We start from the raw sequence: 25,113 nt of genomic DNA, 5'->3' as shown, positions 1-25,113 counted from the left end.
TCATCCACTCATCTTCCAGACTACACAAGACAATAGACACCCAGGTTGAGTTCATTCTCCACCTCTCCTATATCTCTCCCCTACCTGCAGAGTGAGCTCCTGTAGAGAGGAGACCTCCTGCAAAGATGTAACAGCCTCCCCACCAGTTAGAGAGCCCTCCAGTTGGGCCGATGCACCAGAGGTCCCCCGCACCAGGGCTCAGCCCCCATGCACCTGCCCACACTTTTCCAGCTGAGGACCATGACTCCGCTTCACACTTGGCTGCGAACCATTCCAGTGTTAGCTGGAGACCACCACCTGACGAAGCCAACAGAACCACATCATCTGCGAAAAGTGGAGATGAGATTCTGAGACCACCAACATTTAAGCTCTCCGCCACTTGATCACACCTCGAAATTCTGTCCATAAAAATAATGAACAGAATCTGTGACTGAGGGCAGCCCTAATGTCCAACACCCACTGGGAATGACTTCTGTAGCAATGGGTCAGACACCCCATACACTTGAAGCACTACTGACAAAATACTCAGAGGGACAGTGTCTGATACCTGCTCCAAGTCCACAAAACATCTAGACTGCTTGGGCAAACTCCCAATGATTCCTGAAATATTCTCACGAGGGTTTAGAGCTGGTCCAATGTTCTGCGACTGGGACAAAACCTGCATTGTTCCTCCTGCATCTGAGGTTCAACTAATAGATGGACTCTTTTTTTTACCCCCAGCACCCTGGCATAGACTTTCCCAGGGAAGCTGAGAGGTGTGAGCCCCCTATAGTTAGAGCACACTCTCCAGTCCCCCTTCTTAAAGATGGGAACCACCACCCTGGTTTGCCAATCCCGATGTACTGCTGGTGATCTCTATGAACCATTGTGGAGGCGTGTCAACCAGGACAACCCTACAACACCCAAAGCTTTTAGGAACCTCATCCACCACAGAGGCCCTGCTACCAAGGAGTTGTTTAACTGAAGCCAAATAAATTAAGGTGCCACTTACAGACATTACATCCCAGTCACACTGATAAACCACTTGAGTTTTTTCAGCGAAAATGTTCTGAATATTGCCGACAATCATCCCGCTTTGTGAAAGCTCCTTCAGTAAACCAGCGAGCAAGGTTAGCATCAAACAAGGTGGCATACCAAATCGCTCAGTGCAAAAACCCTCACACCATAGCAGAGGAGCCTGCCTGCAGCATTAGACATGGTTTCTGGCATGCTGGATGACACGAGTGCTGCAAAAATAAAACTATCTCTCTGTCCAGTGACACTGTCACCAGACGTATAAATGACATTGGTAACGACCTTAAAAAACAGCTGGTAGATAAACTCAAAGACAAACATTTTGCCTTACAGTTTGATGAAGCAACAAAGACTGTTTGTTTATTGCTTATGTACGTTGTGACATGACAAAGTTCCTGTGTAAGGATCTACTTTTTTGTAAACATGTCAGAGACAGAGACACATCTGCAAAGCTATTCAAAATGCTGGCCTGCTTCCTGACTGAGAACGGGCTAAAGTGGGAGAACTGCATTGGTATTTGTAGTGATGGTGCACAGACCATGGCAGGGATGAGAAAAGGGCTTCGGGCGCTCATCAAGAAGGTTTCGCCTAATGCTGAATGGACACACTGTGTTATACACAGAGAAGCACTGGCATCAAGGCGCCTTTCCTATTTTTTCTAAGTAAGGTTATGACTGATATTGTAGGTGTAGTCAATTTTATAAAGACCAGACCACTAAAAACAAGAGTCTTCTCTGCTGTCTCAAGTCAAGTCAAGTCAATTCAAGTGCCTTTATTGTCATTCCAACCATGTGCAATGGTACAGTACACAGTAAAACGAGACCATGGCGCTACCTATGACATGTAACAGACAATCAACACAGGACTACACAAAGTGCAATGTGCAAAAAAACCAAAAAAAGACACAAGAACAATAAAGACACAACCGCGCAAAATAACTGTGCAAAAGACTGAGCGTTGTGCAAAAAGTAACTTGGTGTATGAAGGTGTGCGTGTGTGTGTATGTGATTGTGCAGATAAGTGCTTGGTATGAAGGTATTTGTGTGTGTGTTAGTGTTCAGGAGTCTGACAGCTTGGGGGAAGAATCTGTTTCACAGTCTGGTAGTGAGTTTGGTGCTCTTGGCGACCTTCACAGAGGCTCCATTGATGTGAAATGGACAGTGATCTCTCTGTGCTCTCCTGAAGTTAACAGTCATCTCTTTTGTTTTGTCCACATTCAGACACAGGTTGTTGACTATATGTGACGAGATGGGAGCTGAACATCAAGCTGTGCTGTTTTACAGTGAAGCGAGGTGGCCGTCATGAGGAAAAGTCTTGTCCCAAGCTTTTGAGCTCAGAGAGCAGATGAGAATAATTTTGGAGCAGGAGCACAAGTCTGAAGTGGCCGAAAAATTTAGTGATGAGAACTTTCTGGTGAAACTGGGCTACCTGAGTGGCATATTTGGAAAGCTAAATGAACTAAATCTACGGCTTCAAGGGAAACCGTAGATTTAGTTCCCTCAGGTCACAGGCAAGATCAGCTCTTTCACCCGAAAGCTTGCAATGTAGGACAGCAATCTTGATGAAGGAAATACTGATTTATTCGAGAATCTGCTTTAATTTGTTGACACTACTGGCTATGATGCCACCACCTCAGTGATTCCATGTATTAAGCAGCACATTTCAAAACTGATCGCATACTTCCCTGAAAACAGTTCCCAGTATGACTGGATGAAAGATCCTTTCAATGCACAAGCTCCAACTGGTTTCAGCTATGCAGAGGTTCATTGACATGACATCTGACTCCACTAAAAAACAATGTTAATAAAATTATTCTTTGTTTTAAGTTGATCTATATTTCTTTTTAGTTTTCTTTAATGTTAATAAGGATACAATGTTTTGCAGAGATGTACTTATAATAACAATTTGGGTAGACCGAAGCAGATATGACTCCTTCTTCAGCCTGATGACTCCCTTCACCTCCAGTGTCCACCATTTGGTTACATCATTGACCTCTAGGTCTCACTGTCCCACAGAGCATTGAAGTCTCCCAGTAGGACAACAGAGTCTCCAGGTGAAGCACCCTTGAACCCCCTGCTCAGGGACTCCAGTGGACTCTAGCCCACTGGGAAAATGCCAACGTACAGGCAGCAGGCCGAGGGGATACCAAGATACCCACTCCAGCCTGCCGCCTCTCATCAAGGGCAACTCCTGACTGGGACAGTCCAGCCCCTCTCGAGGAGACTGCTTCCAGAGCCCAAGCTGTGCATTTAGCTTAACCCGATTTTATCTAGCCGGTACCTCTCAACTTCACACTCTAGCTCAGGTTCCCCATCAGCAAGGGGACATTCCATGTCCCAGTCATCAGCCTTGGTGGCCAGGGATTGGGATTGGTCTGCCAGAGTCTCCACCCTTGGCCGCCGCCTAAAACACGCTGTGCCTGACCTCTACAGCTCCATTAAATCAGTGATTTTAGCGTGTTAGAGAAGAAAAATGGTGGATTGGTGCAAATTGCATCCAGAACAGAAATTATACTGGGAATGCAATTTTGGTTGAACAAACACCTACACAGACAGCATGCTTAAACAGACAGACCAGACCCTGAACTTCAGTAGATAAGCTGATGAGCAGTCAGGGTTGCAGGGTTGTCTCCATTTCTACTGTACATGTTTCTACAGTAAAATCACTGTGGCAGTTGCTTTAAATTCTCTTTGGGCTGGTTTCAATATTTGCTTATTGTTGTTGCTTTGTGTTAATAGGTAAACACTAAAAGAAAGATCATATGTTTGCCCTTATTAGGATAGGGATTTTCTGTTGGTGTGTGGGAAACTGTAGCCTATAGTTTATATTGTTAAATGTAACTATGTGGCAGTGCATTTCAGGTCATTTTATCGTTTAGTGTAACAAATAAATTTCTCTGGCAAGTAAAAGTAGCATACCACATTACTTTTAAGAAAGGTAATGAATAATGTGTTTTACTTTTTTTGATTAATGACCCCAACGATGCACAGCACAGCCCTGCTCCCTGCTGCCTTTGTTTTAAGCTCTCTGTCTTGACCCACTGTTTTTCTTTCTATGTTTAGGATGATGAAGTGGTCTTACAATGCTCAGCTACAATCCACAAGGAGCAACAAAAACTTTGTCTTGCTGCTGAAGGCTTTGGGAACAGACTCTGCTTCCTCGAGTCCATTTCAAACTCCAAGGTACAGTATTGACATAAGTAATAATCCTTTATTTCACAAGAATAGCCAGATCACCATCAAATGAGTGGGGAAAAATGATTTCACTGAAGAAAAAAATCCAGAACGTGTTGGCTGTAGCATGTATTTATGTGTCATGTTCATCAAACCCTGATCATCAGATCACAAACCAAAATGCTTTTGGAGAAGTTGCCCAATTAATTAAATGAGTGTCACAGCTTCCACAATAGCATTACAGTTTGAAAACTACTCTATACCTCATAGCTTTCATAGCTCCATTCATGCTATATTTTATAGGATTCACATGTTTACTAAGAATTGTGTGTGCACAAAGTCAGAGCTGTACTCATCATAGATTTAATAAAGCCTCCTGTGCCACACAGGATAAACCGTGGCTCTTTTGGTGGTATAAAGGTGGCTTTCACAACAGTGGACAGGAGGTTTTAATTTAGATGTAAATTTATAGCTGTTTTCTTGTTGTTTCAGAATGTACCTCCAGATCTGTCAATCTGCACTTTTGTGCTGGAGCAGTCGCTGTCTGTACGAGCCCTGCAGGAGATGCTGGCCAACACCCAAGAGAAGGCGGATGGGGTGAGTGTGGGCATGCATACACACATCAGAGAAGAGAGTATTAATAAATATACTGTAGGTGTTATTCACATTAGGGTGAGATCTTCTAGGGCAGACCTAGGGTAAGGTCATCTCCCAGCAAGAAGGTTCCTGGTTTGAACCCCAGCTGGGTCCTTTCTGTGTGGAGTTTTCAGGTTTTCCATGTGTCTGGGTGGGTCCTCTCCAAGTACTCCCTAAGCTGTGTAGGCAGACACAGGGGTGGACTACACAATATTAGGGAGTTTCCTATCACAGTTGAAAGACATTCATGTTAGGTTTGTTGGTGATTTCAAATTTGCTCATGGATGTAAGGAAGACAAAGTGTTTAAATTGTATAGACTAAAGCAGCCGTCCCCAACCACCAGTCCGTGAGTCGTTTGGTATCGTGTTGTAGTTGTGTGTCTTATTTTGAAAGAAATATTTACGCGTTAGTGTAGTGACCAGAGAGCATTAAGGGGCAGAGAGGAGGATGTTACTCTCAATGTAGTTGGCGCATTTCAGAAGGACACTGCTAATAAAGTAACACAATTACACAGTGAATTTGCGTTTATTATTATATTTACAAAATACCACAGTTTTTGTCTCGGTGGTATCATTTTATTTTGTTCTATTTATAAGCGACACCTTAAAGGCCGCTCTGTGAAAATATTGTCTGACATTAATCTGGTCTGTAAAAAAGGTTTGGGACCGCTGATCTAAAACACTGGATTAATGCATGTTTAAATGTGACCTGTCTAGCATTACATGGTAAGAAAGACCAGAAAAGCATTATGTAAATTATGTAAATGTTCATTCCATCCATGCCTGATAAAACACAAAGAGGAACATGACACACACACGAGAAAGAGAGTCTGCTTATTCCACTCTTTTTAATGGGGGTTGTTCAAAGTGGTGAAAATGAAGCTGCTGATAAGATTTGACAGAAAATATTGGCTTATTTCACACACTTTGTCAGGTTATAAGGGTTTTTGACCCAAGCTTTTGTTTGTTATTATGGGTTTGTTTTGTTCATTTAGCCTATTGTTTGCTGGGCTGTTACTTGTACAGACTTCTGTTTGAGTTATTATTATAGTAGTTTGTGGCTTTGTAACATTTGAAAAATTATGAAATCTGTACATTTTTAGTTAAACTACTGTGAAGACATCTACGTAATATATTTAACAAATTGTGTTAAAGCGTCTAAAGTGTTTATTTATTTATTGTCATGCCTGTTCCCCCAGTTTCCCATAAATTTTGCTTGGCTTGTTCCCTGCATTCAGGTTGAGGAGTCATATGATGATGATGAAGCTTTGATTCCACAATCCCAAGAAACGATGTAGAAAATTAATAAAATCGATATCAGTTGATAATAATCTGCCGATTGCCTAGTTGAAAAAACTTGTATTCTGTGGGGGCTGGGAGCGCGCTTTGTTAGTCGCTCATTACGCCCAGGTTAAAGACTAACAACAGTTAATTCTCTCCTACCTGTAGCACGTGGAGTTTTTGCGCCTATATCTAAATAAATAAACACTGCAGGTTGGACACTTATTTGTGGGACATGTACCAGTTGTTGGATTTGGAGTGTTCCTTTCACAGCGCAAAATTTTTGAACCAGAGCACTAAAATCAGTCGCAAAGGTGATATACTAAGATTAATGACAAACAGCAAGCAGGACTTTCTGCTTTTACGTTTATTTGGAAAGCATACATGGCAGGAATTGCCAGTTTTAAGCACGGTGCCAGAGTTTCGTGGTTGTTGTAGCGTTTTCCTGACCTTGTTAATCACCCAAAATATTTAGAACAAAGCATCACATATTTCTGGCAGAAATACTCACACACATATATATTGTTGTGCATTCGGAGCACATTTTGCATTTTATATAAGAACATTAGCAGTGCAATGAAATATTTGTTTTATGCTTTCATGTTCACAAACACAGGTCAGCAATAATCATAGAATTATTACCTTTTGTCTGGCTTGCTCAGTGTGCACAACTTGTATTTTATTTGCTGCAAGCATTTACCTATATCAGTATTTTATAGAAAGGTTCAACGTTATGTTTCTCTCATAATTATAGACTAGCTTAACAAATTTACAAGGTATAAATATATTGTTTAGCAAGCTTGTAAATGAATGCGCCACTACACAGCTCCTCGCCCTCTGATGGATACACAAGACATTACCAATGGTTTTCCTAAATGCCGCATAGGGGCGTTACTACTCATGGTTGCATGGCCCTGTCAGGTATAAGGCAGCCGTTTTAAGTGGCTGTATTTCCTGGATTTGTTTTTTGCCTGTGGACAATTTTTGCGTCACCTCGCCTTTTGCTAACTTTCGCCTGCCTTCCTTAGTCCACATTTGGATCCTTCTTCGCTGTCCATCACTAAATATGAACACATTTCAAGTTCTATAAGATAGGTGTGGGTTTAAAAAATGTAGTTTGAATAATGCGATGTCGATTCATTCAATTTCGAATCGATTTTTAAATATAAATGTTAGTGCTGTCAGTGTTAATCTCGTTAAAATGACGTTAACGCCATAACTGCATTAACGCGGCAAATCTCTGTTAGCGAGTTAGCACGGATCGCCCTGTCCAAGGGGCTGCACGGCGTCAACGCATTAGCACGGTTAGCTAGTTATACATCAGTACCGTGCAGCCCCATGCACGGGGTGATCCGCGCTAACTCTCTAACGGAGATTTGCCGCGTTAATGCAGTTATGGCATTAACATCATTTTAACGAGATTAACACTGACAGAACTAATAAATGTATTTTGCCAGAAATGCCAGGATCTCAGGTTAAATCTCACGAAACTATTTCAACAACCACCAAAGAGTTAAAACAGGAAATGAGGTAAACAGTTCTGCAAAAAGATGTAAAATTAAAGTGTGGAGCTCCCCGTTCACCCGACGGCACGTACACGGACATTCTGGATGGTGAAAGCTGACATCTCACAGATTCTGAAGCTGCAGGTTTCTTCACTCTCTGACCAAAATTGACTAAACCAGCAGCAAAAGAAGATCAACGCTACGCTTCAAATTTGATAAGCACTGTCATGCATTCTCTCTTACCTTTGCTTTTACTTCCTGCAGAACTCTCTCCCAGTGTATTTTCTGCATTATTTGCTTGCTTAGTATGCTTTGGTGCTTATTACGCACCAGTCTATCTATTGTGTGCAGTGCTGTTGGCTGCTGCTCTTTTTTTTTTTCAAAGATAACCTCTGACAAGAAAGCCTCATTTCTGCTGTTCAATACCTGTTCAAGAAATTTAAAGTTTTACGGATGATGCAAAACTGCAAAACACTTAGCCGTGTCTGTAATAAACCTCTGTTACTTTGCTCTGCTTCACTTCAGTAGCATCAGGCAATGTTCATATATTGATTCATGGTCTTCTTCAGTTTTCAGTTTTTTAACTACTGCAGACTATTTTAAAGCGGCTAGGTGCTATAAAAAGCCAGGCTAGGAAAATCTCCTTGATGTTTTTCTGTGTTTTGTCCTCAGTTACTTTGACACAAAGGCATCTGCTGTGATGCTCACATCGCTGTCTCACAAGTGTCAGCTTTGTCTTTACACTTAGATATAAAAATATGGATATGTACTGATAAATCAGAATCAGAGTCAGAATACTTTTTTAATCCCTATGGAAATTATGTGGGTTACAGTTGCCCCAGGACAGTAACAGTAACAGACTAAACTATTTAAACAATACAAAATGTTACAGATTTTACAAATTTAGGAAATAGCGCTAATATATACAAATCACTCAATTATAAATAAATATCAAGAATATTGACAAGAATATTACAGAGGCAGAATATATATGATTGACATTTGACTCTAACCTGTGAACTTTGTCATATGCTATTTTACTGCAGAGCATGTGCAAAAGGGTGTAACTATTGCAGTGTTTACAGTGTGTTAGATGGAGGAGTTGTACAGGGAGATGGCCACAGGCAGGAATGACTTCCTGTGTCGTTCAGTGGTGCTTTTTGGTAATCTCAGTCTCTCGCTGAACGTCCAGTCCAGTTTATTGTCTATGCATACTTCAAGGTATTTATAGCCCTTCACAATGTCCACGTTGACTCCTTAGATTGAAACAGGGGTCAAGAGTTTCCTGGTCTTCCTTGGTCTTTGCCACGTTGAGCTGCAAATGACTCTGCTCAGACCACATGTCAAAGGAGTCAACCACAGCCTGACTCATTACCCCTGCTGATGCATCCAACCACCGCAGAGTCATCAGAAAACTTCTGAAGATGGAGGTCTCTGTGCTGTGGCTGAAGTCGGTGGTGTAGAGGGTGAAGAGGAAGGGGGAGAGGACAGTCCCTTGTGTTGCTGATCACCTTGTCAGACACACATTTGGGAAGACACACATATATTGGTCGTCCTGTCAGATAATCAACAATCCAGGACACCAGAGAAGCATCCACCTGCATCGCTGTTAGCTTATCACCCAGGAGGGCTGGCCTGACGGTGCTGAATGCACTGGAAAAGTAAAAAAAAACATGAACCTCACAAATTCACACCTCACCAACTGGACGAGATGGGCGTAGACACACTTGAGCAGGTAGATGATGGTGTCCTCAGCTCCGAGGTGGGGGCGGTAGGCAAACTGAAGGGGATCCTGATGTGGTCTGACTGTGGGTCGGAGCTGCTCCAGGACGAGTCTTTCCAGGGTCTTCATGATGTGGGAGGTCAGTGCCACAGGCCTGTAATCCTGGGGGCCACTGGGATGTGGCGTCTTTGATACAGGGACGAGGCATGATGTCTTCCACAGCACTGGGACTCTCTGCAGACTCAGACTCAACCAGAACAGTTTATGAAAGACTCCACAAAGCTGGGGAGCACAGGCCTTGAGGACACGCGGACTCACTCCATCTGGTCCCGCAGACCTACCTGAGTGGAGCCTCCTCATTTGCCTCTGAACCTGGTCGTGAATGAAAGTGATAGTTTCCACTCCAGCTTTCTCCTGTAATTGTCCTTAGCCTCTCTGATCGCGTCCTTCAGTAACACCTGGACCCTTCTCGACTTCTCTTTTTGCCCTCTCTGAAAGCCCTCTTTTTGTCATTGAGGAGGGGTTTGATGTCCTTAGTCATCCACAGCTTGTTATTTGGGTAACAATTAGCTGGGACAATGAAGCCTGTGCAGAAGTTTATGTGGTCAGTGATACACTCAGTGAGCCCATTGATGTTCTCACAGTAAGGTCGGCAGAGGGAGGAACATAAACAGCCACCAAGATTACATGAGTAATGGGCAAATAATATGGCCTGAGTCTAACAGCACACAGTTCAAGTCCGGGCAACAAACCAGTTCTTAGATTGTTATACGGGCAGGGTTACACCAGCGGTTGTTAACAAGAATGGCAAGCCCCACTCCTTCTTCCTCTACTTACTGCTCACAGCGCCGTCCCAGCAGGCCCGAACACTTTGGAAGACTTCCGCGGATGCGTTGTCGTTGGGAACATCCTGGCGCATCTGTGATTCAGTGAAACGCATCAAGCTACACTCCCGGTATTCCCTCTGACTCCGTGCTAGCGCTGTTAGCGCGTCCATCTTGTTTACTAGCGACCAAACGTTCCCCATTATAATAGACAGCAGACATGGTTTGTACCTCCTTCTCTCTTTGAGCCTCTGCTGTCTCACTGTCTCCTTCCTTCTCCTCTTCTGTCCTCCACGTCTGCATCTTCGCTGTGTTTTCCTCCAGATTTCATTTGGTACATCTGTGGGTCTGTCAACCAGCATCAGGGTGATCAGCTGATCTCTGGAGTAAACAGCCTGTGTAGTGTATAGGACAAATTTCAGGAGATTAAGGCAGACGAAGAGACATAACAGGGACATTTTTTAAGACAGAGCACCTTGAGAAACGACTGGTGTCCCTGCTTGCACTTATCTTCTGCAATGAGTAGAACCGTTTATTGCCAAACTTGAAAACTATTTATGTGTCCATGCATGATATGAATTCCAGCTATTGAACTACAGAAAATCAGTCTGTGGTTTTGAACTTTGCATCTGTGAAAATTGTGATTGACTTTCCCAGAATCAACAAGAACCAAAGTGCAAGATTAGCCAGATTGAATATCCAGTTCCCCATATGGCAGTGGCTATTAAACTGGAGATCTGGCTTCCAGTGAAGACAGGAGAACCAGAGAAAAATGCAGTACAAATGAGTTATAGTTCACTAATGCTGTCCCATTGTGCTTTATTTCATTGTTGTTATAAAATGTCTTGATGCATGCGCAATCATCCAGGTAAGGAAATCCCAAAAACATGTTGCTGTTCATGTGGATGTGGCGTTTTTAGTGGTAGAAACATCACTTCACTCATTCAAGTGAATTCTTCTGTCTAAGCAGGTTTCCCCAGCCAAACAGTACATTTGCATAATGAGTGAAAATACTGCCACTGAGTGCACAATGGAATGTGAGGTCAGTTCCTTGAACATTAATCTGTAAATTGCCATGACCATTGATCAATGGCCAATAGTCGTTATGACTGCAGAGTCTTGGCCTGATGAAGTGGCTCGTCTGTGTTGTGCCATCTGCTTTGCCAGAGGTTCTTTGGTTTCCCCGATGTATAAATCCTGGCAATGCTTCTGGCACTTAACAGCGAACACTATGTTACTCTGTTTGTGTCGGGGGACCAATCTTTGGGGGTTTAAAAGTCAAAGGGACACTGTGTTTATAGAAAATGTGTTTCAACTGTTCCAATACTCCTGACACACACAAGGGATCACTAAGGGTGATCGCTGATCACCACCTCCCTGTGAATGGTACTCATGGCCATTGATCAATGGTCATTGATCAGTGATCAACTGATCAGTGGTTGTTGGTGAATTGTCACAACAATTTGAATATTAATAATGAAGGAACTGACCTCCCAGCTCATTGTTCCTTCCGTGGTGCGAGTTTCAGTCATTATGCAAATGTAATGTTTATAATGTTGGTCTCAGCTGCAGTCAGCTGAGACTGAAGAAGTCACCTGGATGATGAGTGACAAGATGTTATTATAAAATGTCCATAAAATTGTGGAACAGAGTGCATAATGTTTTTTTTTTTTAGCTTCTAATAATAGCAATTGCAGAAAAAGTTTGAGACTACAAATAGGTACATGTTTATACAGGTACATTTATTTTAAACACCAAAGCTATCAGAAGCTTTACACACAAAAAAAACTTATACAGGATGATTGGTTAAGCAGTGGAGCTTTGCTAAATAATGATTCCAAACGGCTTCAGCAAAATGACACTTCAGATAGCTAATTTCAGTGTTCCCTTTCAGCCAGACTTGTAATACATTTGCAGATGTAAAACTTGTACTGTAATGCTGAAGAGACCTGCATGCCTTTCCCCTGATATATGCTTTTTGTGCAACTCTATTTTTACCTAAATGTCTACAACAAAGGTAGTTAGCATGACTAATTCTTGAAAATTATGACTCAAACTTTTATTAAATATCTGCTTTATTCATGTGAACAGTTTTGTGGTGATTCAAATTTGGTAATTAGCTCTGAGTCCGATAAACTGTGGTAGACTGGCAATTTGGTACACAGTGCAGATGTAGTGGTATTAGTGGTATATTTTTCACACTCAGTAGGTATCAAGGCGAGAACCATGAAAAACAGACACAAGCAAACACATGCACTTACAAATATAAATCTAGGCATATACTGACACATTAAGGCAACCAACCTGAACTGATTTCTGACACATCATGCATACAACACTGTAAAATTACAATCTAGCATCAATGTAAAGTATACTAATCTATATTTACTGCTGTTTGATTACAGCTAATAGTTACACTGTCACCCATTTTAGACACGGTAGATGTAACATCATTGGCGCTTTGTCATCAGGTTAAAATGAAGGTACTCTGTCAAGTTAGGTTGCACTGACAGAACAAGCCACAGCATTTGTGCGACACAGTCAAATTACACCATGTGAGATTTAACAGTAGTCCAGGTGCTTTATAATGCATGGTGTCACTTACCATGGCAACTATAGTTTCACAATTCCTTTAATAATCAGAGAAGCCAACAAAATATATTCATCGTAATACTAGCATTTATGCTATGAACCTGTGCCTGGTGACTTCTCTGAAGTTCTCAGTATCACTTGCTGTTAGGTCTTTATCATTACTGTCTCAATGTTGTGGATAATGGTGTAAATTAAGTCTGACTTTGAAGAAGACCATAGGTTGATCCTCCTGCTCTTGAAGCAGCAGACATATAATAAACTCAGAAGACTTCTAGAAACAGCCCGAGGCAACAAACTTACTTCTGTTAATATTCTAACAATACTATCAAGATTTTAAAGATTAAAGTAGATATTGATATCACATTAATATCCATCGCATCATTTACTGCACATTAAATAAGTTCTTCCTAGGACTGCACTCTCAGCTCTCGGATGTTGTGTACTGTTAGCAATCAACAGTTTGTCTTTCTGTATCCGGAAGTCCAACAGGATCTTAGCTCAGTCATTCCTGACCACCCTGGGCTGGTATCCCATTTCCAGGCCATACTCGGCACAGATGTTTCTGTATATTATGCCGGCCATTTGGTTATGGTGCTCCATGTGTGGCCTGCCTGCTAGCATCTTACACCCTGCTGTTATGTGCTGGATTGTCTGAGGACCATCTTTGCACACCTGGGGTCTTGCCTGGTGTGGTAGATCCCAGTCTGTATGGGTCTTGTGTTAAGAGCTTGTTCCTTTGCTGCCATGATTAGAGCCTCTGTGCTGTCTTTCAGTCCAGCTTTGTCCAGCCACTGGTAGGACTGCTGGATGTCAGCCACCTCCTCTATCTGCTGGTGGTAAATACCATGCAGGGGCCTGTCCTTCGATGATGGTTCTTCTCTTTGCTCCTCTTTTTTCTCGGGTTTCTGCTGCCTGAGGTATTCACTAATCACAAAGTCAGTTGTGGCCATCTTCTGATGTACTCATGAATGTTGGTTGGCTCATCCTGGACAGTGGTTCTGCTGCTCACCAGTCCTTAGACTCCTTCCTTTCTCTTAGCGCACCATCTCAGGGTGCTAGATTTGGGGTGAAACCCTCCAAGAATGGCGAGGAGCTTCCTGGTCTTGATGTCAGTGGCTTCTATCTCCTCCTTTGGCCAGCTTATTACCCCAGCAGGGTACTTGATCACCGACATAGGTGATCAAGTACAGGACATAGGTGTTGATTGTCTGGAACTTCTTCTATCTATTCAGCTGACTCCTCAGGACTTCCCTTACCCTCTGCAGGTATTTACTGGTCTTCTTATTAGTGCACACTGTCCATGTAAATGCAACAGTCTGAAAATAGGGCAGATGAGTTGCCACCATTAAAACAATGATTCCGCTTAAAATAAAGCACTTGCTTTTACTGACCCCTAATAAACCCTCTCTTACTTTGTTTAAATCACAGAAAAATTACTTTGAGTTCCTGTTTTACAGCTGCTGTCACTGGTGGGGAAAGTGCAACCCTTCCCTTTTTTTTCCTGCAGGATGGCGTGCTAATGAGGCGGTGGTCCCCAGATGACACCAACAAAACGTACATTTTTATGGAAAATAAACCATCACAGATAAGTCTAAATATTCTACAAAACCCAAAGCACAATGGTGGTCTAGCACTAGCACATTTTTATCACTACTTCTTATCCAATAGATTGCTACATGTTTCAAAATGGATTAAACCAAGCTCATATTAGACAGGGCTTGGCTGGACCTAGAGTAAGCATTCTATGGACAAGTAAAAATCTCTCATTTGCCAATTGTAAACTCCAATATTAAGCATCAAAACTGCTTTAAAAGCCTTAACATATCTTAATCTTAAAAATTAAGTCTTCACTGTCAAGCTTGTGGGAGAAACAAGACCCAAATGCAGTACTTCCTGAGAAGCGACAGGGAATTTATTTACAGTGAAGAAACAAGCAACGACGTGCGAAGCAGTATCAAAAAACGTGGTTCCCTCCATGATGATTTCCCAGCTCCCACGCAGTGAATCCCTCTCTCGATCTGTGGTGCTCAAAAATCCATTCAGAAATATTTACAAGTGGTGCACGGCTGTCTCGACACTCTCCCGATTGTTGTCCTGGCTAAACAAGACACGATAATTGGGTGACTAACCACGACGAAGGACAAGGGATCTTTCACCATAGCACTGTCTGACTGTTCAGGCACTGTGTCATTCAATGATCCAGTGTTGGCTGAAGTCCAGCCATTATGTGAAATAGTGTGCCTGTGATGAGAATCATCGTCAGCAGATGAGTATGATTGCCAGCGGGTGTGGCTGGCTTCAGGGCAGGAAAACTGTCCAGGAAACAATGGGATCAAAACAAAGCAGAAAAGGCAGGTTGACTGGGAAGGACTGGAGGACCATGGCATTCACTTATCCCATGTAAACCAGCACCCATTTGGAACATTCCAGATATTTGTCAGAGAAAGAAAATATTACAATTTTCATCGTGGCATGAGAAAGGGGTAAAAAACAGTAAGGAAAGTTCCATATCAAACTATAGAATCAGCAACAATACCTTTCTTTAATATAAGTAACTAAAGTCCATAATACAGGAAAAATTTAATCCCAATCAACTGAATCTAGAAATACCTACTTGGTCCCACAATTTTTAAATATCAGCACCCTCAAATGCCTATTGCCCAAAATTATAAGCTATTGTTTAAAACTGATGAATCAATATCCCTCCAAACCATCAATTGGGAGCAAGATCTTTCCATAAATCCAGATAAAACATTCTGGACACGATACGCTTAAACACCTTCAGAAAAGCCCAACTTACAACTTGTACAGTACAAAATTCTCTACAGAGCACACTATAGAGGACAAAGGTTGTTCCAAATGGGCCTTACATACTCAGACAAATGTGCCCATTGCAAAGACAACTCTGCTGAGTACTATATGCATGCTATATGGTCCTGCACACCTGTCAAAAGGCTCTGGATATGTGACGACGTGGTTTAGTTGCTGGATCCCAACCTCACCCAAGCTGTCCATCTTAGGGGGAAAAAGTGAACTAGATAAGTAAACACATCACATATGTTCCTTATGGATTGCTAAGAAAACTTTTCTCATGAACTGGAAGTCAAAAAACAGCTTATGCATTAATCAATATAGAAATTTAATTCTAGATCACATCAGTCTGGAGACAATGTCTGCCTCCTCAAAAAAACCCAAAACTGATTTAATTTGATACTGCGTTTTGGAGATGAGAGGCGGTGGTGGTTCCCATCTTTCAGAAGGGGGACCAGGGGGTGTGCTCCATCTATAAGGGGATCACACTCCTCAGCCTCCCCAGTAAAGTCAATGCCAGCGTGCTGGAAAGGAAAGTTCGTCTGTTAGTTGAACCTTGGCTACAGGAGGAACAAAGTGGTTTTCGTGCTGGTCGCAGAACACTGGACCAGCTTTCTACTCTTGAGGATACTGGAGGGTGCACGGGAGTTTGCCCAACCACTACATGTGTTTTGTGGAAATGGACAAGGCATTTGACCGTGTCCCTAGGGGTCTCCTGTAGGAGGTGCGTTGGGAGTATGGGGTGTCTGGCTCGTTGCTACGGTCCATCCTGATGAAGAGAGAGCTGAGTGTTAAAGTGACGCTCTCCCAGGGTCCCAGGGGTGTGTTACTGTTAGAGGCCAGAGTAACCTGTAAGAGCTGCTTATACTGATGTAGATTTTGACCTATACTGTTTCACAAAGGGCGAAAAATTGAATGTCCACTATAAAAAAAAGTCATTTAAGATATTTTAATAAAGTAATTTAGCAGGATTAAAGCAAAAGCAGGCTCAAATAATATATTAAAAAACAAAACAATATTTAAATCACTTGAATTATACTTATCTAATTAACAGACTCCAACCTAATGCTGATTCTGTTCTGATCTTTGAGAGCAGAAAGCTTAAGAAGAAAATGGGCACATCCAGGTCTGAAGATGCATTTATCTCTTTGCTCTGCATTGATAATATTAGTCCAACAGGAAGGCAGCATCCTTTGGAAATCCGATCCCCCGGGAATACAGTGAAAATCCAAATGTTCCCAAACTTATAATCCAGCAGAAAAACAGTGGAAATCCAAATCCTCTATAAATTATAATCTAACACAACAAAAATGAGCAGAGAAGAAGCAAAAAAAATAAATAAATACAAAACCAGGTAGTGATGACATCTTTAGAGATGCTATCTGGCCTCACACCTATTGTGACGTCCTGTCACATTTAATCACCTGATGCTCAGCTACACCCCCCTCTCTCTCTGACCTTTAAATCACTTAATAACATTTCTTCTTTTCTGTGTTGTATTTTAACTTGACTCGTCAATAATTCCAACACATTTAAACATTCATAATGAGTATCCTTCATTATACATCATTATACTTCATGTTTCATTCATTTTAGGCTATGTATCTTCAATCACTAGCTCAGTCCCACATGAACATATCTCCTTTTAATTAAAATACATAGAATACTAATAGTTGATTATGCCTAAATTTAATCAGAATATAATCAAAAATAGATCTAATCAAAATGTAATCAATAAAGTTAAAAGAGAATGAGAATGAAATAGTTCGAATACCTGAATCCTGACCTTTTACTGTGATTTGGTGCGTATATTTGACTTCTGTGCTGGGACTGTTTGAGCCATTAAAGAATCCACCCAGATGAGAGAGGGTTAGTGCTTGGTCAGGATGACTAAGCAAATATTTAGTGTCTGATCTATGATTTAGTAAAAAAAAGTTTTTACTATAGTGAATATGTTATGATTGATAGTGATAAAGAGTCATGATATTCATATGTGAAAGATGAGAAGAAGTAATGAGAAATCTTGTTGAAATAAATATTCGTGTGAGATCACATTAAAGCACAATATAGAAAAGAATAACGCATAACCATTGTGATGAAGTGGTTTTGATTTTTTACATTTTGATTTTTCATGTGTGTGAAACGTCACAGAGAGAGAAGCAGCAAATTTTCTTTGTGATGAGGCGTAAACACTGTCTGAAGATCCAGCTCTGGAGTCCACTGTTAGAAATTACAGCAAGAAGTGCAAGAGGAGCAACCACCACCCGAACACTGTGGAACCACAAATTGATCTTATATTTTTTGTCTTTTTCTCTGGTCATTTTTGCCACGTTGCATTAAATCTTCCAAGTTTTTGGAGTATATCTACATGGAATACAAGTGTACATGATAACCTGTATTATTATTATTACATCATTCAAAGGGTAGTGGCCTACCTTTTGAATGATGGTCGTCACTGATGATACCCAGTTAGTTGCCAAGTGCACAGATTTAGAGGTGAGCTGCTGATAATGGGTGTGGCTGAGGGGAGGGCTTGATTGGAGGCCCATCCTGGCCCAGACATGTGGGATGTGGTTGCCTGCTCAAGTGTCAAGCAAAACCCCCCACGTGTCATATTCTAAGCAGCAATATAACTGTTAGACCAGAAAAGACACTCTGAATGTGAAGCAGGTGTTAGCAGTGAGTCCATCGGCTCAGTGCCCAAGTCATTGTTTCATTTGAAATCAATAGAATATTGCAATTATGCCATTAGCTAAGGATGGAAAGATGGCCGTGACGTAGCAATGATTACACTTCTACAGGGAGTGCAGAATTATTAGGCAAATGAGTATTTTGTCCACATCATCCTCTTCATGCATGTTGTCTTACTCCAAGCTGTATAGGCTCGAAAGCCTACTACCAATTAAGCATATTAGGTGATGTGCATCTCTGTAATGAGAAGGGGTGTGGTCTAATGACATCAACACCCTATATCAGGTGTGCATAATTATTAGGCAACGTCCTTTCCTTTGGCAAAATGGGTCAAAAGAAGGACTTGACAGGCTCAGAAAAGTCAAAAATAGTGAGATATCTTGCAGAGGGATGCAGCAGTCTCAAAATTGCAAAGCTTCTGAAGCGTGATCATCAAACAATCAAGCGTTTCATTCAAAATAGTCAACAGGGTCGCAAGAAGCGTGTGGAAAAACCAAGGCGCAAAATAACTGCCCATGAACTGAGAAAAGTCAAGCGTGCAGCTGCCAAGATGCCACTTGCCACCAGTTTGGCCATATTTCAGAGCTGCAACATCACTGGAGTGCCCAAAAGCACAAGGTGTGCAATACTCAGAGACATGGCCAAGGTAAGAAAGGCTGAAAGACGACCACCACTGAACAAGACACACAAGCTGAAACGTCAAGACTGGGCCAAGAAATATCTCAAGACTGGTTTTTCTAAGGTTTTATGGACTGATGAAATGAGAGTGAGTCTTGATGGGCCAGATGGATGGGCCCGTGGCTGGATTGGTAAAGGCAGAGAGCTCCAGTCCGACTCAGACGCCAGCAAGGTGGAGGTGGAGTACTGGTTTGGGCTGGTATCATCAAAGATGAGCTTGTGGGGCCTTTTCGGGTTGAGGATGGAGTCAAGCTCAACTCCCAGTCCTACTGCCAGTTTCTGGAAGACACCTTCTTCAAGCAGTGGTACAGGAAGAAGTCTGCATCCTTCAAGAAAAACATGATTTTCATGCAGGACAATGCTCCATCACACGCGTCCAAGTACTCCACAGCGTGGCTGGCAAGAAAGGGTATAAAAGAAGAAAAACTAATGACATGGCCTCCTTGTTCACCTGATCTGAACCCCATTGAGAACCTGTGGTCCATCATCAAATGTGAGATTTACAAGGAGGGAAAACAGTACACCTCTCTGAACAGTGTCTGGGAGGCTGTGGTTGCTGCTGCACGCAATGTTGATGGTGAACAGATCAAAACACTGACAGAATCCATGGATGGCAGGCTTTTGAGTGTCCTTGCAAAGAAAGGTGGCTATATTGGTCGCTGATTTGTTTTTGTTTTGTTTTTGAATGTCAGAAATGTATATTTGTGAATGTGGAGATGTTATATTGGTCTTCACTGGTAAAAATAAATAATTGAAATGGGTATATATTTGTTTTTTGTTAAGTTGCCTAATAATTATGCACAGTAATAGTCACCTGCACACACAGATATCCCCCTAAAATAGCTAAAACTAAAAACAAACTAAAAACTACTTCCAAAAACATTCAGCTTTGATATTAATGAGTTTTTTGGGTTCATTGAGAACATGGTTGTTGTTCAATAATAAAATTATTCCTCAAAAATACAACTTGCCTAATAATTCTGCACTCCCTGTACAAAGGGTACCTCTAAGCTGCTATGAAACATCTTGTTTGCTTTATATAAAGCCAAAATTTTATTTCTGCCTGTGTCTATTGTATTGGCAGCCTTAGCTCTCCTGTTTATTGACATGTGTGCTTTGATGCTGTTTGTCTTTTTAACGTTCTGTGTTGTTGTCTTTCAATAATTCTCTCAGATGGCCCAGGGAGGAGGTCATAGGACTCTACTGTATGGACATGCTGTGCTCCTGCGACACTCTTACAGTGGAATGGTCAGTGACACAGACTACATCCAAAAACATAGTGCAAAAAGATCCTTTTATCATGAATGTTGTAACATTGTTGGGAATAAGAAAAAGAAAAGCCTTTCATTCATCCCTCTGCTAAGGCACAATGTTTAAATGTTCACGCACAGTTCTAGAGGTTCAGTGAATGTACTGTCATTTCTTGATAATTTGATTGATAAAATCATTTTATTTATTTGTGTTTCTCTGTTTAGTACCTGTGCTGCCTGTCCACTTCGCGTTCATCTACAGACAAACTGGCTTTTGACGTGGGGCTGCAGGAGGATACCACAGGTATTCCTTCTTTTGTACAAATATCTGCACCACCGCTAAACGAAATGAGCGTGTCTCATTTAAAAGCTAAAACAATGGAAAACAATAATAAATAAAAACACTTCAGATAGTCCTTGTTGTGTAACACTGTAAAATATTCAGCCTGGCCCAAGTGAAAATATTTGACTGCTCACACGATTGCATATAATCCAAAAAGTTGACTTTCTTTAAAAATTCACCAGTTGTGAATTTTGGATAAAGGAGTGTTAGGCAGAGTGTAAACATCAACTAGCTTCAACAAAATAAAGTTGTTATATGTTAAATATCATATACACCCCCCACACCCTCCTGTATAGCTGTATTAGCGAGAACAAGTTCAGCAAAACGTCTGTTTTGTGTGTCATGCTGCTGTTTGCTTTTATTTTCTTGACATCATTACTGGAATGAAACTCGGTGTTATTATAGAGTCTGACTGCTGATAAATGAAAGCTGCTGTGGAGAAACATAATGCACCACACCGAGATCTACTGTCTGCCTTATTGTTGATCTCTCTTTTTAAAAGTCATGGAAATTACAACAGTTTCGGGGTTGAACCAAAGTGGTGCACACCCAGCAAGGAAATGGACACAAGTTTGTTTTTCATGGACACATCGCTGCTTTATCTCCTGTAATACTGATGATGATGATGATGTGTGTGTGTGTAGGCGAGGCATGCTGGTGGACCATCCATCCAGCATCAAAGCAGCGCTCGGAGGGAGAAAAGGTTAGAGTGGGAGATGATCTCATCCTGGTCAGCGTCTCCTCTGAAAGATATCTGGTCAGTAGCAGCTGTGTGCGGGAACATGCCAGCAAAGACGAACTCAGATCTTGATGTTGCTTGCTTTCTTTCTTCATGTGGCAAGACGTGTCCTAGTACTAGTAGGATTTACAAATTATATTTACAGCAGGCAAAATAAATATTGAAGACGTCACCTATTTTCTAAAAAAATATATTTCTAAAAGTGCTGTTGACAGAAATTCTCAGCAGAAGTCAGTCACATCCCATCCAATCTGTACATGCCAAGAGAAATCAAACCATAGATGTCAATAAATTAAGTTTTGCGTAATAATAAAAATTGACACAGTCTTTAGTTCTTTCCATAGATTTTCAGCTGGATTCAGGTCAGGTGATTGGATTCTAGCAGCATCATCGTCTCATTGTCCTGTGTGAAACATCCTTATTTAATGTTCATCATCCTGGTAGATGGCAGCAGATTTTCTTTTTTTAATCAAGAATGTCTCCTTCACTTATATGAGGCATGCTAGTGCCATATGATGAAGAACTGCCCCATACCATGATACCTTTAGCAGTTTAAAAATTCTTCTGTAACCAGTACCTTCTTGAGAGAGCTCACTGGTTTTACCCATCATGAGATGTTTCATGTATGACACCTGTATTTGTATAGCACTTTACTTAGTCCCTATGGACCCCAAAGCGCTTTACACTACATTCAGTCATCCACCCGTTCACACACACATTGACAGACTGGTGATGGCAGCTACATTGTAGCCACAGCCCCTGGGGCGCACTGACAAGGCGAGGCTGCCGGACACTGGCGCCACCGGGCCCTCTGACCACCACCAGTAGGCAACGGGTGAAGTGTCTTGCCCAAGGACACAACGACCGAGACTGTCGGAGCCGAGGGCTCGAACCGCCAACCTTCCGATTACAAGACGAACTGCCAACTCTTGAGCCACGATCGACCCATTAATAGTAGCTCTGGTTATAGTGCAATAGCTGAACCAGCTGAAATTAATTTGCACCAAGTGGCAGGATTCTGTTTAATTACTGATAGATTCAGCAGTTCCATGCCTTTTTGCGCCTTCCTTTCTTCATGTGTTCAGTACGTTTTCCCATGTCTCTCTTTAATTTTTTTTTTTTTTTTTTTTTTTTTTTTTTTTTTAAATGACATCAGAAACAGCAGTATGCGACATTACGTGATGGCAGAGCTTCAGTTCATCCTTTGTCATTTTTTTTTTTTTTTTTTTTTTTATTTTTTTAAGAAATAGGACAGGGGGAATGAATGAGAGAAAGAGGGGGAGAGAAAGAAAGAAAACCAAAGGGGAGAAGAGACGGTGAGAAGGGGGGAGAAAAAAAAAACAAAAAAAACAACAACAACTCCTGGGTCACCTGTATGGAGAAAAAAACAAAAAAAAACAAACAAACAACAAAAAAAACAAACAGAGGAGACAGCAAACAACAAAGAGCAACATAATAATAGAGAAAACAAAGCACCATCACAATAAACTAGCTAGTCATAGATATCAATAGTTACTGAATAATAAACGATATTGTGCAGCACGCAAGATAGACAGCGCACAGTGTGCTTTGAGGCAGCAGCCAAGAAAGCTTTAGTCCGCGTCTGTGAATACCCATGTCTACACCTGTGTGCATACCTGTGTGGATCAGCATGCTTGCATTCCAAAGGTTTCTCCATGTAATGATCTGCTAGGGAGTGTGGGGGGGCCACAGCCCCGTCCTCCAGGGTGTGAAGCGGGTATGGAGGAGATCAAAACTCCAGACATCCAGAGGTCCCCAGAACACAAGAGACCACGGAAGACCAACAGAGGGGCAGCCGCGCCACTGTTCCAGTAAGAGCTGAGGAGAGTCCCAGATGAGGGCTCGCCCAGCAGCCGCGGAGCAGAAGCCAGGGGGAGTTGCAGTGACGCGCCCGTGAGCTCCGCCGGCCCCCAGCTGTGCCTGAGTGACCGAGCCCCAGGCCGAGAGGCCGGGGGCACCCCACCTCCAAAGGGGGCCCGAGCGAGCCCCAGGCCCCAGGCCCCGACAAGCGGCCGCCAAGGAGTGAGCCGGTGTGTACCCGGACGCCCACCCCCAGACACAAGAACCACCAGCACACCGACACCTGAGGGAGTCCGCCACCGGCAGGGGAAGTGGTGGTGGGTAGAGATAGGCCTCCAAACCTTGGAGGGCCTGAGGTGTCCCCAGAGAGGTGGCGTCTGATACCCAACCTGACATATAGACACAGACATACAGGCACACACAGACACAAACATCCATTCCCACCCTCATGCTCTCATGTGCACTCACTCCACACTCAACCAACATGGAGATAGACATAAAGAGACGCTGTACACACAATCACACTCCCCAAGCGTACTCTACAAACCGGGTCTAGGTACCCTTGCCCCTGGAGGGGGGAATTGCACCCAGACCCAGGTGGTGTTACCCTTTTCCCTGCGGTGGGGAGAGGCAGACCACCCCGACTCCGCAGCAGCAGGGAGGCCCCACACCCCAGACCGCAGCCGGACGGCCAACTCCTCCTACTAGCCCTCCCGCTCCAGCAGGCCGCAGAGAATGTGGGAGAAGACTCCAAACCTCCCTCCACCCGCTCATTGTAGTGTTGATGCATATGTGATCTAAGGTGCAATTAAAACCCAGGAGGGCATGGAGCTACCTGCCAAGGAGCAGCAGGTAAGCGCATAGTCCCTCCTGCTAGCCCTCAATGACTAAGTGTATTTAAAATTGAGAGGTGGGCAAGGACGTCAGGGGTGAGGTATACACCCTGATGGTAATTTGGACTCCGTGATTGTGCCCACCCCCAAGATCCTATATGTATGTGTAATGAGAGTGTGAATAATGTGAATGTCTAAGTTGTGGGATAAAATTGAGGCAGAGGCAGCCAGAAGGGGACAGAGGGGGGGGTAGCCTCCTCTGCACCCTGGTGACATACCCCTACTCCAAGGCCCTGCATGTGTGGGTGGTTGTGAAGGAGCGGGAAGAGGGAGGCAGCTGGAGATTTTCTGTTATTACAAAAATTTAATTCATCAATAATCATTCATCATCATTTATTTATTTATATAGCACTTTAAAAACACACCTGGTAGACCAAAGTGCTGTACAATACTAATATGCACATAGTAATAAAACCAGACATAGCAATAAAAAAAAAAAAATAAAAAATATCAGTTACCCACAGAGTTAAAAGCCAGGGAATAAAAATAGGTTTTTAATAAAGACTTAAAAACTGGCACTGATGCAGCCTGTCTAATATGGAGAGGAAGGTTATTCCAAAGCATCGGTGCTGCAACAGAGAACGCTCGGTCTCCTCTAAGTTTCAGCCGTGACTTTGGGACCGAAAGCAGCAACTGCTCAGCTGACCGAAGGGAACGAGTGGGGACGTGGGGCTTCAACAAGTCAGACAAATAAACAGGTGCCAGACCATTTAGAGATTTAAAAGCCAATAAAAGGACTTTAAAACGGATCCTGAATTCAATTGGAAGCCAGTGTAAAGAGGCCAAAATCGGAGTGATGTGATCAAATTTTCTTCTGCCAGTTAAAAATCGTGCCGCAGCATTTTGCACTAATTGCAAGCGTGACAAAGTGCCCTGCCCAACCCCTGTTAAAAGAGAATTACAATAATCTAAACGTGAGGTAATAAAGGCATGAATAACGCTTTCCAAGTCACGCTTGGAAAGAAAGGGCTTAACCTTTGATAAACGTCTGAGGTGATAAAATGCTGATTTTACCACCCCGTTTACATGGTCATCAAAGGTGAGTGCAGAATCAATTTTAACTCCGAGATTTGTGATCGAACTCTTTAGTTGGGAAGTCAAAGCTGCAAGATCCTCCCCCCTTTTCTTGGGGTTGTGTG

At 42.4% G+C, this 25,113-nt stretch overlaps 1 protein-coding gene across 1 annotated transcript in view; it reads left to right on the top strand.

Annotated features, from left to right (window-relative positions):
* Positions 1-25,113, top strand: part of ryr2a (ryanodine receptor 2a (cardiac)) — a gene marked incomplete in the record, with an annotated part of 281,993 nt that overhangs the window by 51,522 nt on the left and 205,358 nt on the right. The window contains 5 exon segments of the mRNA XM_014340412.2: positions 4,077-4,196; positions 4,680-4,784; positions 20,102-20,176; positions 20,404-20,482; positions 21,166-21,278. Coding sequence (XP_014195898.1) covers positions 4,077-4,196; positions 4,680-4,784; positions 20,102-20,176; positions 20,404-20,482; positions 21,166-21,278 — 492 coding nt within the window.

Source organism: Haplochromis burtoni, unplaced genomic scaffold (assembly GCF_018398535.1).
Source record: "Haplochromis burtoni strain Fernald_Lab_line unplaced genomic scaffold, NCSU_Asbu1 Contig_367, whole genome shotgun sequence".
Lineage (NCBI taxonomy): Eukaryota > Metazoa > Chordata > Actinopteri > Cichliformes > Cichlidae > Haplochromis > Haplochromis burtoni.
This window is presented reverse-complemented; position numbering and strand designations above follow the sequence as displayed.